At 36.3% G+C, this 13,748-nt stretch overlaps 1 protein-coding gene and 1 long non-coding RNA gene across 3 annotated transcripts; one reads left to right on the top strand and one right to left on the bottom strand.

Moving 5' to 3' along the window:
* Positions 1-2,023: 2,023 nt before the first annotated feature.
* LOC131351415 (zinc finger protein 79-like) lies at positions 2,024-12,785 on the top strand. 2 transcript variants are annotated; one of them, XR_009204394.1, is made up of 3 exons: positions 2,024-2,274; positions 3,226-3,309; positions 3,492-4,232. XR_009204394.1 is itself a non-coding variant. In XM_058386861.1 (3 exons), the coding sequence occupies exon 3, from the start codon at positions 10,791-10,793 to the stop codon at positions 11,751-11,753; it is 963 nt and encodes a 320-aa protein (XP_058242844.1). In that variant the 5' UTR covers positions 2,024-2,274; positions 3,226-3,309; positions 10,731-10,790; the 3' UTR covers positions 11,754-12,785. The 2 variants fall into 2 exon arrangements, 1 of the variants encoding a protein (XP_058242844.1); XM_058386861.1 differs by lacking the exon at positions 3,492-4,232 and adding an exon at positions 10,731-12,785.
* LOC131351426 (uncharacterized) lies at positions 4,824-10,043 on the bottom strand. The gene is made up of 3 exons (XR_009204400.1): positions 9,883-10,043; positions 6,659-8,506; positions 4,824-5,116 (listed from the first exon to the last, which is right to left on the bottom strand). It is a non-coding gene; the product is annotated as an uncharacterized LOC131351426 (long non-coding RNA).
* Positions 12,786-13,748: the final 963 nt, after the last annotated feature.

Below are 13,748 nucleotides of genomic sequence, written 5' to 3'. Positions count from 1 at the left end.
TGGAGTGAAGAATCGCGCTTCTCCATCTGGCAATCTGATGGACGAGTCTGGGTTTGGCGGTTGCCAGGAGAACGGTACTTGTCTGACTGCATTGTGCCAAGTGTAAAGTTTGGTGGAGGGGGGATTATGGTATGGGGTTGTTTTTCAGGAGCTGGGCTTGGCCCCTTAGTTCCAGTGAAAGGAACTCTGAATGCTTCAGCATACCAAGACATTTTGGACAATTCCATGCTCCCAACTTTGTGGGAACAGTTTGGAGCTGGCCCCTTCCTCTTCCAACATGACAGTGCACCAGTGCACAAAGCAAGGTCCATAAAGACATGGATGACAGAGTCTGGTGTGGATGAACTGGCCTGCACAGAGTCCTGACCTCAACCCGATAGAACACCTTTGGGATGAATTAGAGCGGAGACTGAGAGCCAGGCCTTCTCGTCCAACATCAGTGTGTGACCTCACAAATGCGCTTCTGGAAGAATGGTCAAAAATTCCCATAAACACACTCCTAAACCTTGTGGAAAGCCTTCCCAGAAGAGTTGAAGCTGTTATAGCTGCAAAGGGTGGACCGACGTCATATTGAACCCTATGGATTAGGAATGAGATGTCACTTAAGTTCATATGCGAGTCAAGGCAGGTGAGCGAATACTTTTGGCAATATAGTGTATATATTTTAACTCACAATGGCTGACAGAGGAGAAGAAATCAATTTGGTCGCGGACATCCTTACAAATGCATTTTCAAGGCGGACTTTTCAAGAAAATCTTTTTGATTCTTCAAAATAGTTGGTAAGCTTTTTCAAGAACCATTTATGCTTTGGGGTTTTCTTTTTTTTCTGGGTTTTCAGTTTGCCTTCATTCCAGATCCCCAGGGTGGGCTGTGTTTTTTTTTTTCTGCAATGAAAGGAAACTTGTGAGACTGAATTGTGTTAATTTGTTTTTTGCTATATTTAATGTAATTTTATTCATGTTCGCTACAAGAGCCTGTGACACAATGCACTGTTATACAGTGTTTCTGCTGCATCCTCTGGAGATTGCAGTTTGCTGTATACGTCATCAAGAATGTCTTTTTTGAGTAACCGTAATAAAATTGACTATTCTTTGTGAGGTGTGAAATACCGTAGTCTAATTTCTTATTTACTTTGTTATTTAATGGTTGATTAGAATTATTAGAGCTGTAAATATATACAGTGTACATATATATATATATATAATATATATATGTATACACTGTATGTGTATATATTTGCAGCTCTAAATACAGCTCAAAAATAAGAGAAGTTTCTCATGTTTTTTTCTTACAGGTGCATGTATTGGTGAGATTCACAGTTTTATTTCATTTTTTGTGAACTGCTGACAATATTTCTCCTAAATTCAAAATATAACTATTGTTATTTAGAGTGTATATTTAAAGGGAATGACAAAACATCAAAGTAACCCAAGATCATGCAGTATTTACAGAGCTTTAATAACTCAAATAAAACAAAATGCAAATAATTTGTAAACAAGTTGTGTTAATGCTTTGGCTAAACAATATTTAGAAATCAGTATTTGGTGGAATAACCCCGATTTGCATGTGTTTTGGCTCCATGCTCTCCAACAGTTTTTCACATTGCTGTTGGGTAACTTTATACCACTCTTTTTGCAAAAAAAGCAAACACCTCAGCTTTGCTTGATGGTTTGTGACCATCCATCTTCCTCTTGATGACATTCCAGAGGTTTTCAATAGGGTTCAAATCTGGAGATTGGGCAGTGGTCTCTTATTTCTTTCCAGAGCTGTATATATACATATATTATGCTGCTTTGAGTGTTATTCCTGTTGTATATTTTCTTTAGTATTATTGGTCTCTTGCTGTGTTGTTTTTGTGTTCCCTGTCTTGTTTTGTACATTTCTGTGCAAAATTTATTTTTTAAAAAATAAAATGTTTCCGGTACAGACTGCATAGCCGAAGCCTATGAGGCTGTCACGTGATGAACCAACGACTCGCGAGATAAAGCGATTCGTTCCTTTTGTATTTACCGCGCATGCGCAACATCCTATCGGTTCTGTGCGGGAAACTTAGTTGTTCCCGAGTCATATGAAGGATTGGTTCAAAATGAACATGAACAAATGGTTGATTTGACGGAAGTGTAACGAAATACGCTTTCAATCGTCCTCTAATGCTTCAGGGAGCTCGCTTTGCGATTTGAGGATATCTGCATGTTGTCTGCGTTTTACTCTTAGGAGCTTGATTTGGACAACGAGGAGCAAGCAGCAGTGGAATTGTTTGAAGAGCTCCTGGAGGTGATTACACACACTGTTACTAAGCTTATCTTAGATTAGAAGAGAAAAGAAACATCTACTTTACTAATTTAACTCTGTGCAGTAATGTGTAAGTTTAAATAAGCTACGTTTATTTATATGAATCATTAACAGCTGATTATTTAACACCGACATTACAGAAAAGAGATAGAAATTCCACTTTTTGGCCACTAGTAATAAAAAGCATGGACAAAGAATTGAAAAAGTCTCTGACTGGGACTGCTTCTCTAAAACACCAAGCATTACTTTTAAAATCTTATTGACATTTAATGAAAAGTAGTGAAAGCTTCAAAGAAATTCATTCACAGTTGTTGAATTTAGAGAGCTTAAATCTTACTCCTAAAATAAAAGCTGTTCAAAAATCATTGAATCATTGGATTACACGTGATTTATCCTTATTGGGTCAAATCTTATTTTCTAAAACAGAAGGTTCATCGAAGCTTATTTATCTGTCATTCCCTTTATACTTCATCAAAAGTAATCAAATCATTTAACTCCATGATATTTAAACTATTATGGAAGAATAAAACTCATTACCTGCACAAATCTTAATTGTTGAATTTAGAAATGTCTCATTTTAGTTCCAGATATGCTGGTAAGTTTTGGGTTCAATTTGTGCAGCAATATTTTTATTTTTCAATAAATGTTGCAGTATTTTCTGTTATTTCTGCCATAAACATGTTACTACTAACTCTTACTAGTTTGTCCTCTTATTATCCTACAACTTTTTTTTTTATTAATCTTATATATTTAGATATAATGGAATAATCATGCTCTCCATACCCTGATATGGAACAATCCATCCAGTCACTTTGCATATCATTAATTGGTTCTAGATGTTCTCCTACCACACCCTAGATACAGATGATGAGTTACTAATAGTTGGCTAATGGCTGTGAAATGGCCTGTTGTTGAACTGTGTTTTTTCCTTAGGTGTACTTAAAAGAGACACTGGTGTACTCACTGAGGATTCTGCTTTGAGATTACTGGGATTTAAAAAAAAATCATTTCAACTTGGTAAGTATACTTTCTATAAATAAGTAATGCATTAGACTTTAAATGAATACAAAATTTGAATTGACAGTGTTTTCTTTGTTTGATGAAAAAGACATGCACAACTAATTTATTGAATATACACTATATTTCCTAAAGTTTTGGGACACCCCTCCAAATCATTAAATTCAATTGTTATTTTTCAGGGTTAGGGCTTGGCCTGTGAAAGGAACTCTTAATGCTTCAGCATACCAAGACATTTTGGAAAAATTCATGCTCCTAGCTTTGTGGGAACAGTTTGGGGATGACCCCTTCCTGTTCCAACATCAAGACATGGATGAGTGAGTTTGGTGTGGAGGAACTTGACTGGCCTGCACAGAATCCTGACCCGATAGAACACCTTTGGGATGAATTTGAGTGGAGACTGCTGACGCATTAAGAGTTCCTTTTACTGGAACTAAGGGGCCAGGGCCAAGCCCAACCCCTGAAAAACAACACATGAATTCAATGATTTCACAATATTCTAATTTTCTGAGACACGTAATTTTGGGTATTCCTTATCTGTAAGTTATAATCATCACAATTTCAAGAAATTAATGCTTGAAATATTTCACTCTATGTGTAATGAATCTATATAATATATGGGTTTCATATTCTGAACTGAATGACAAAAAATATTGACCTTTTTCATGATATTCTAACTTTTTTTTTTGATTTACCTGTACTTCTCTTTATAATTTCAATTTTTTGGTACCATAATTGAAGTGATCAGATGATCAAGCAAGATTTGCAACAATAGGATTTATTTTTGCAACTCAGTAACAAAATGTTTCACAAGATTAATACTTACAAGGTTAACCTGTTTCAATGCTCATACAGGCACATAACTGTTGCTTTACAACAGACTTGGAATATTGGCAATAACTTATTCCATATTTATTGTGATAAGATGTAAACTTTTAATAATGAACATAAGTGGTGTGCCCTTTGTTTGTGCAACTCAGCACAACACACATTCCCTGTAATTTGGCAAGGGTCCCTTGATTTATGCAAGAAGCTTATTTTTTGAGGCTGAGAGAGACATCCTCCAACAGTTCCAGTGCATCCAGTGCATACGTCAGGCCAACTAGCATGCAGCAAGCTCTCAGATCATTGCCCAAACTTTTACCCCCTCAATTACGATCCCAGTGTCCTCTGGTTCTTCTGACACGATGTTCTTGGTCACATACACTACCAGTCAAAAGTTTGGACACCCCTTTTAATTCAATGTTTTTGTTTAGGGATTTATTTTCTACATTCTAGAACAATACTGGAGATTTCAAAACTATGAAATAACACACATGGACTTAAGTAATCCATATGTAATGACAACAAAAAACAGTCAGTTGTTATTTTAAGACACGAAGGTCAGGTGTTCTGGAATAGTTCTTGCAAGAACAGTATTGTCAAGTGCATTTGCAAAACCCAGCAAGCACCATGATGAAACTGGCTCACATGAAGACCATCCCAGTAAAGCAGGACCAAAACTTACCTCTGCTGCAGAGGAGAAGTTCATTTAGAGTGACCAGCCTCAGAAATCACCAATTAACAGCACCTCAGATTAGAGCTGTTATGAAGGCTTTACAGAGCATAAGTAGCAGACATATCTCAATATCAACTGTTCAAAGGACATTATTGTATATTTCAGCCCCCTTCAGCATTGTTTTACAATGTAGAATGAAATAAACATCAGGAAAGACCATGGAATTAGGTGTGTCCAAACTTTTGACTGGTAGTGTAGATTTTCATCATCTGTGTTGCAAGGTCATGCGACAGTGTCTCCAACAGCATTCTGGAAAAACAGTCAAAAAACATATATTCAAGATTGGAAACCTCTCTCTAAATAACTGTAAACTGAATATTAAATAATATCCATTCATGGTTACATAACCCACATTCTCCTGGTGTTCTTATGTACTGATGAATAGTTTACTACACCTTAACTTATTCAAGTACTTCTCAGTGTCATCACTTTAGACCTCCTGAGTAAATTATCCATGAAACATGATCTCTCACAACTAAGTATGCACCTTGTCTCAGTTCAGTGGTAGAAATGTTTCTCAGCAACAGTGTAAATAGGTCTTACGAGAAAAATCTCACCTACAAATGTGTCAAATTATCACAGCTAATGAAATATGTATATAAAAATATAGCTGTTTTAACAGAATGTATGAAGAGAAAGAGTAAAAGAGAAATATCAGTTTCAGAGAGTAAACATTTTGTAGGGAACATCCTGTTACTGCAGTCACCCTTAACATCCCTTTACGAAAATGCCAAACAGCCTTTACTTTTGAGGCAATAGAAAGTTGACATGCTAAAACACAATCATTTTCCATTTATTTGTTAAGAGAAATATAGTTATGGCTTAGTCAATAAAAAAGCTGCATAATGTAATCTGACCTTTTCAAGAGACAGTGAGTGAGTGAGAGAGAGAGAGCACTTTTTCACTGATTAAAATTCGAGCAATCGAGCAGTTACTGTCAGTTCACAGCGGTATGTGGACATGATTTAAAACTTTTTCGAACCAGCTCGTAAAGAAATGAACCTAGGAAATGTCTGGTTCCAACAGGATGGTGCCACGGCCCACACAGCCCGAGCTTCGATGCCAGTTTTGAGGGCAATGTTCCTCGGATGGCTCATCTCGATTTCGAGGTGACATCCCGTGGGTGGTGCACTCGCCCGATCTAACGCCCTTTTTTTTTTTTTTTTGTGGGGTTACCTCAAGGCAGAGGTTTTTAAACATCATCCCACAAACCTGCTTCAGCTGAAGAATGTTATTCGGCAGGAAATAGCCTGAATTCCGGTGGACATCTTGGAACATGTAGAGGGAAGCGTCAGAAATCGGTTGCATCAGTGCATAGAGAACGGTGGCCACCACCTTCAAGATATTTTGTTTAAAACAGCATAATTTGAAATTGTTCTTTCATTATCAAAAAATAAATTTTGTTTATCAGCGACAATTCTTCTTTCATTTGCCTTCAAAAAAAGGAAGTTTTTGCCCACCCTGTATTAAAACTGACAATTTAATTTAGCATTATGTTTGTTTGTCCAAATGTTTTTGTGCCACCAAAAATAGAGGTCTGTGCATGAAATGGCTGTAATTCCTACACAGTTCATCCAATTGTTTTTTTGCCAAGCCCTTAAATTAAAGCTGACCGTCTACACTTTAAGCACATCTTGACATCATTTCGTTCCAAATCCATTGTGGTGGTGTCCAGAGCCAAAATGATAAGTTGTGTTGCTGTCCAAATACTTCTGGTCCTAACTGTAAATAACATCACACAGTTCAGTTTGATGACAAAATCCCTGACATTGCATATAGGCAAGCAAAAACCTTTTTGAATAATATCTTGAGTAGGATTGCCTGCAACCTTCCCCCAAGGCTTCCTCCCTTTGCACGGAAGAGGGCCAGCAGCTTTGAAGTGTGCAGATCAAGCATGGACATGAACTTGGACTCCAGACGGACTGTTGTAATTCTATGAAACTCATCCTTGATCTGAAAGACAAATAAGGAAGATAGCACCCATGCATAAAATTATACAGTATGTTCTGACAGCATATTTAGAATCCACAGGAAACCAAGTTATCCTTCAGGTTTTCTGACTGTATACCTCAAAAAGACACACCTGAAAAATGTTCAAGCCTGTCTTAAAACAATTGTCAGGGGTCCAAATGAACATTTTAACAGATTTTGCTTGCTGTAATCATTTCCCCTGTTCATACTAACTGAAGATCCCTTCCTAATACAGTTTCAATATAACAGTTTTAACAAAAAGGAGAACACTTACAAGAACTTTTTTTTTTTTTTTTTTTTTTAAAAACATTTCCACTAGGTTAGCATCACTCATATGACTCAGAAACTTGTGAACACATTTATGTTGATAGCATATTATGAAGGTACCATGAACAGCTGGTATGCACAGCATGCACAGGATAACATGCATCAGTGGTCATATGGGTACATGGCTATTGTTTTACAAAAGACCTGGAAAATTGTGAACTTCTCCTTTTGTTTTTTGTTTTAAGCAGAAGTATTCAAATATTTATTACCTTGCAGCAGAATTCAGCCCTTTAAGTCTAAACATTATATTCTGGAAAATAGTTGTTAATCATGTCAAATTCAAACATTTTGTGTTTAATTAATCATTATGCATTTGTGACTTGCATGAGATGCCTCAAATGGAGCTGGCCATCTGGCTTTGATGTCCTCAATGCTGGGGGACAGATTAGTTGTTTCATTTCTTCTTAGTGCAAATGTTTTGGACATTTTCTCTTTTATGACCTTGTCATTGTCCCTTTTTTGACTTCAGTTAGCAACAGGATCCTCTCTTTTCCTAAACTTTCCTCACTGTCTCCTGCCAGGTAATGGGGGAGGTAATTTACCTCTGTTTTTGGGGCTTTTCACATTTTTTGCAGATTTCTGGTCAGTAGGACTCCTGCCTTTCAGTGCATTGCATGTTAGCTCGGGAACAGGATAATTTCCCATCTTATATTTGATGCTTTGCTGCCACCCATAGTAACCTGCAAAGAAGCCAGCTTCCTTGAGACAAGGGTATTTCTTGACGAGTGCCTCAGCAACATCACTTATCTGTGCACTTGATGGATAAGCAGTGTAGGAAAATATAGATTCCGCCAACTTTTCAAGGATGTCTGCCTTGACCCTTGAGGCTGTTACAAGTGTCCCACTCTTCTTGTAGGCTTCAGTGGCTGTTTCAAGGTACATCTCCGTTTTGTATGCAAACTGTGGAACAGGGAACTCTTTTGGCCACAGCTGGCATCGTTCACTGGCACTTCGTGGCAGAATAATGGTGTCCTGTGAGGAAGATGATCCAGAAGATAAGTCTGTACAAGATGTCATGGACATAGATAGATACAGAGTCACAGTCGGTTTCCTGCTGAGCAGATTCTGTGATACCCACTGGAAAAAGTTTGAGAACAACTGGGACAGTCTTAACAACCTTTGTGGTGTCTTTGTGTTTAATTAGGTCTGTTTTATTAAGAGTGAAGTAATCCTTGAATTCTGTGTCCAAATATTGGAGGCTGAACTCATCTGCAATCGCAAAGGTCTTTTTTTACAATTTTCTGCAGCTCCTCAACAGTAGGTGGCATTCCAGATGTAAGGACCAATTTCTCAATTTGCTGGCCAATTATTTCTCAGAGCTTTGCCTCCATTTTCGACAGCCTGACAAGAACATGAATAGACACAAGTTCAGTAACATCACAAGGACAAGCTCTCACAAGACCAAAAAAAGCCTGGCATATGCCACCACAATGATATAAAGCTTTTTACAATAAAATCAGACGACATCAATGACAAATTAAAACTCTATTTTTGTACTCCAAAACAGCTGGATTTTAACAAGGGGAATTGCAGTCACAAAATAATTTAAATATTTAAAATAGCCATTTTAAAATTGTGCACTGTGTATGTGCATTTATTGACAAATTCAAACACAAGAGAATAGAAATATTATCTTTTTAACATGTTTTGTATGAATTTAAAACACGTATATATAAAAACTGTTAAAAAATCTATTTATAATCAGCTTTAATGTATCCATTTGCTAATCACCACATTAAACATTTTATTTTACTTTTATCAATAACTGTCTTGGCATTAATTAAAAAGACATGAAAAATCATGTAGGGTTACCCCATCAGTTCTCATATTTAGAAAAAACACATGTCATACAGGTACAGCCAAAGAAATGCATGATAGTCAAAATAACTAGCCTCTTAAAAACAGTAAAACTAGACAGAGCATCTTATAATAAATTAACCTCAATACAACAAACCAGAAAAATTATATTATGCAAGAAGATACTTTAGTAATCCCAAAGGGACGTTTTTAAGAGTATATAAGAATATTTATGTTTAATTACTAAAACATACGTCTCTGAATATGAGACCTGTAGTAAATTAGACAAAGTGTTGTAATATCATGACTCACATATGCTAATCAGGAGAAATCCTAATAACGTTTACTCAAATTGTCTTTCACTTTTATACATTCCCCTAAAAAGGCCATCACTCTGGGCTTTTTTTTCTTAAGTGTGCATAATCTGGTTACCTTTCTCTCCTGGCGTCTGACTCAACTGCCTTATTTTTGTAACGCCATTTATTTTGTCTTAGTTTTAGTCAAGATTTAGTCGGTAGAACTCAGTTTTAATTCTAGTCATAGGTTACTGAGAACTGCCTCTGTTTTTCACTGTCCCTAATGTCTCCACCTTGTCCTGACTAGAGTTGTCTGGGCTAAAATGAGCCAGCTTGAAAGCGAAGTTAATAGTTTAATGCGCCCTAAACCCAACTAAAAATAAATGCAAATTCAATACTACAACATAAACAGTACAAGCACCATCCTGTTAGAGTCTGTTATGTTATAACAATTACTACCGAGAGGTCTGCAGCGGCAAACATTAACTGTAACTAACGTTAGCTTACGAAAAGCAGATACACAGAGTGATAGTCCCGCTCTGGGCTGATTTCAAAGGAAAAGTAGTCACTAAGACACGTAACATTTACCTAACATTATATAATGTTAGCTTATATTTAAGCTACCTTGGCATACACTGTAGGGTGGCGTGTCTTCAGGTGTCTTTTCAAATTGGTTGTTTTTTCCACCCAGATCATCTCTCTTTTCTTCCCACCTGATATGCCGCCAGTGAAGATGAGGCTGCCATGCAGATAGTCATTTTGTCGGACTTTAAGCTAAAAGCATCTTTGACTTGGTTAGAATGCTAACATGATACTAGCAGGCATCTGGGTTTACAAGACCTGCCTTGCTGGATATATTCTCGTCCAATGAGAAAGATGCATGGACACCCAGACGATTTGCACATTCAAACGGATACATGCAAATGACTGGTTAAAAAAAGAAAACAACCTTCAGTGCTTTGAGATGTCTTTTGAATGAAATCCACCCTTTTGAATGAAATCCACCCTTTTTTGTGACTTTAATTTTCCTTATTTAAATTCTACTCAGTATATTCAAGTATTTTCAACAAAAATTGAGTAAAATACATTAAATATTTATTCAAATTTGCTGAATTAAGATTAATGTTTTTTCAAACTAGCTGCACTCTTTTCAATTGTGTAAAGTTTAACCACATTTTCTATTAAATATTACTTCATCCCAATCTCAGTTTTTACAGTGTAAATAGCCAGAAACCATGCTACACATAAATAACCAGACATAACCTTGAAACTCTTCTCCATGACTCTTGTAGGGAGCTGTATGTTTACTTGCTGGTTCTATATAGCAACTCATCCCTTCAGCAAGTTTTTGCCTTGTTAATGACTTGCCTCTTTTCATTTTCTATTTCTGTTACTGATGAATGAAGCACATGATGCTTGTTTAGCACCTGATAATCTAAGATTGATGTTTTGTTTACTGTTCTCTTACAGAGTGAAACGTCATTGTCTGGCTGTTTTCACACTAGAAATCAACACAGAGGGATTTGTGCAGAATGGGCAAGGGCAGAATTCACTACTGCTCACAATGTGGGAAGAGTTTTGCCAGCCTGAGTAATCTCAATCAACACATGCGCATTCACACAGGAGAGAAACCATTTTGCTGTTCACACTGTGGAAAGAGTTTTGCCCAGCCAAGTATTCTCAAACAACACATGCACATTCACACAGGAGTGAAGCCTCATTGTTGCTCACACTGTGGAAAGAGTTTTAGGAAAAAAATTAATGTAAAACTTCATGAGCGCATTCACACAGGAGAGAAGCCGTATCACTGCTCAGACTGTGGGAAGAGTTTTACACAGCCAAGTGCTTTAAAATCTCACCAGAGCATTCACACAGGAGAGAAGCCATATTGTTGCTCACTCTGTGGGAATAGTTTTAGACATTTAAACACTTTAAAAATTCACGAACGCATTCACACAGGAGAGAAGCCATATTACTGCTCACACTGTGGAAAGAATTTTGCACATTCACATAATTTAAAAAGCCACCAGCTCATTCACACTAAAGATAAGCAACATCCATGCTCACACTGTGAGAAGAGTTTTACACAGCTAAGTGCTTTAAAAACTCACCAGCGCATTCATACAGGAGAGAAGCCATATCAGTGTTCACACTGTGGGAAGAGTTTTAGACAGCTAAGTGCTTTAAAAACTCACCAGCGCATTCACACGGGAGAGAAGCCCTATTACTGTTCATACTGTGGGAAGAGTTTTACACAGTCAAATACATTAAAAAATCACCAGCGCATTCATACGGGAGAGAAGCCATATCGATGCTCACAATGTGGGAATAGTTTTACACAATCAGGTGCTTTAAAAACTCACCAACGCTTGCACACAGGAGTGAAACCATGTTACTGTACACACTGTGGGAAGACTTTTACCTGTTCAAGTGCTTTGAAAAAGCACCAGCTTATTTACAAGAGCAAGAAATGTACTGCTGATCACAATGTGTGAAGTGTTGTACAGATTTAAGTAAGTACATTTATACGAAATAAAGTACGTTTTAAAAGGCATCAGAAGATTTATAGAAAGGAGAACTCATACTATATACACACAGTATATATATATTTTTTACTCATGCTCTGAATCTGCAGTGATTGTAAAGACTTCCACTACCTGATAAGAAGGAAGACATGATAGACTTATAAGATTTAGTGAATCAAATTTTGTCTGCCATGTTTACTGTATACTGTTTTAAATAACAAATGTATTCACTTGTCCAGAAAAGTTTACTTAAGAACAAATTTAATTTTTGTATTTTACACTAATAATTTTCCCTTCTAAAAAAAAAAAAAAAAAACCCTTCTATGTTACAACTCTCAGAGTGTAGGTATGAACTCACTATTCAGTATGTTCAGTCTGTGTAGGTTGGTTCATTATAGACTCCAGTCTAAGCCTTACTCTGTGCAGCCAAAACCTAGACTGGTCTGTAACAGTGTACCATTGTAAAAGTGGTGTTCTGGCTGTGAATGTAATTTAAAATAAACTTTACGTTATTGACTGCAATCTTTTCTATATAATTATATAGCTTAATTTTCCATTTCTTCTCTATGATTCAAGCAAATACCTCCATCTCTGCTAAGTTTGCTATTTCTCAAATGCCTTGCGGAAAGTCACCAGGTCCAGGTGGCCCCACGACAGAGTTCTATAAATTCTTTTGGGCCGATATTAAAGATCTTATATATGATGCTTTTAAGGAGTGTATTAATAATTCTGTTTTGTCACCAGCAATGAAAAAAGGTATAATTATGCTGATAGCCAAACCAAACAAAGATAAAATGTCCATGGACAATTGGAAACCTATTACACTTCTTTATTGTGATTATTAGCTTTTTGCACTTGTTTATGCTAATAGATTAAGGACTGGCTTTTTAAAAATAATTGATGAAACTCAGTCAGCATTTATAAAAGGAAGACATTCATAATCATATTCGCTTAGTTTTAGATATGCTTGATTATAATTCACTGATCTCGCATGATAGCTTTATTTTATTCTTAGATTTTCTTAAAGCCTTTGATTCTGTAGAGCACCTGTTTCTGTTCAAGACTTTGGAACTTTTTGGTTTTGGAACGGATTTTTGCAATATTATTCAAATACTTTATAATGATAGAAATAGTAGTCTCTCAGAATCTCTCAGAAGCGGCCTTTCAAGAAGGTTCTCAGTTAAACAGGGTATCTGACGGGGATGTCCAATTAGCCCTCTTTTATTCATCTTAGCTGCAGAATTCCTGGCAATATTTATTAAGCATTCCTCAGATATACAAGGTATTGAAATTTTGGGGATGAAATTTATCATTAGCCAATTTGCTGCTGATATAGTCCTTTTTTCTAAAAAACAAAAAACAAGAATATGGTTTCAATAGCAATTGATAAAATAAGCTTTTTTTCTAAAGCATCTGGACTGACTTTGAATCTTACGAAGTGTGAACCTTTGGCTGTTCATGATTACAACTTTATCAGCATAGTTAAAATTCCAGTGAAAAGTTAGGTAACGTACCTTGGTCTTGTGATTTCAGAGAACCCACATGACAAAGAGCTTCCATCTCAGAAATATCGCTAAGATAAGAATTATGATTTCACTTCAGGATGCAGAGAAACTAGTTCATGCTTTTGTTACCTCTAGGTTGGATTATTGTAAAGCCTTACTGTCTGGATGTTCCAGTAGGAGCATTGTGGGAAAATTTTTTGAAACATTTGCTTTCCATGCACCTAATCATTAAGTACATTTGATTCCTAATCAGTAATGGTAGGTTAAAATTTACCTTAATCAACTTATAAACTTGATTTCTTTTCTTTAGTCTTTAAGACAAATCTAATTCAGTTTTAATCATCAAAACTAACAGAGACATTACTAGGTAAATTGAGACAAAGTGTTTAATCATTAAACTTACTCAGGTATGCTTAATCAAATGATGATTTTAAGGTAATATAACTAAAGTACTACGATC

This window comes from Hemibagrus wyckioides, linkage group LG03 (genome assembly GCF_019097595.1).
Source record: "Hemibagrus wyckioides isolate EC202008001 linkage group LG03, SWU_Hwy_1.0, whole genome shotgun sequence".
NCBI classification, from domain to species: Eukaryota; Metazoa; Chordata; class Actinopteri; order Siluriformes; family Bagridae; genus Hemibagrus; species Hemibagrus wyckioides.
The sequence above is the reverse complement of the archived record's forward strand: the minus strand, read 5'-3'. Positions and strand labels throughout refer to the sequence as shown.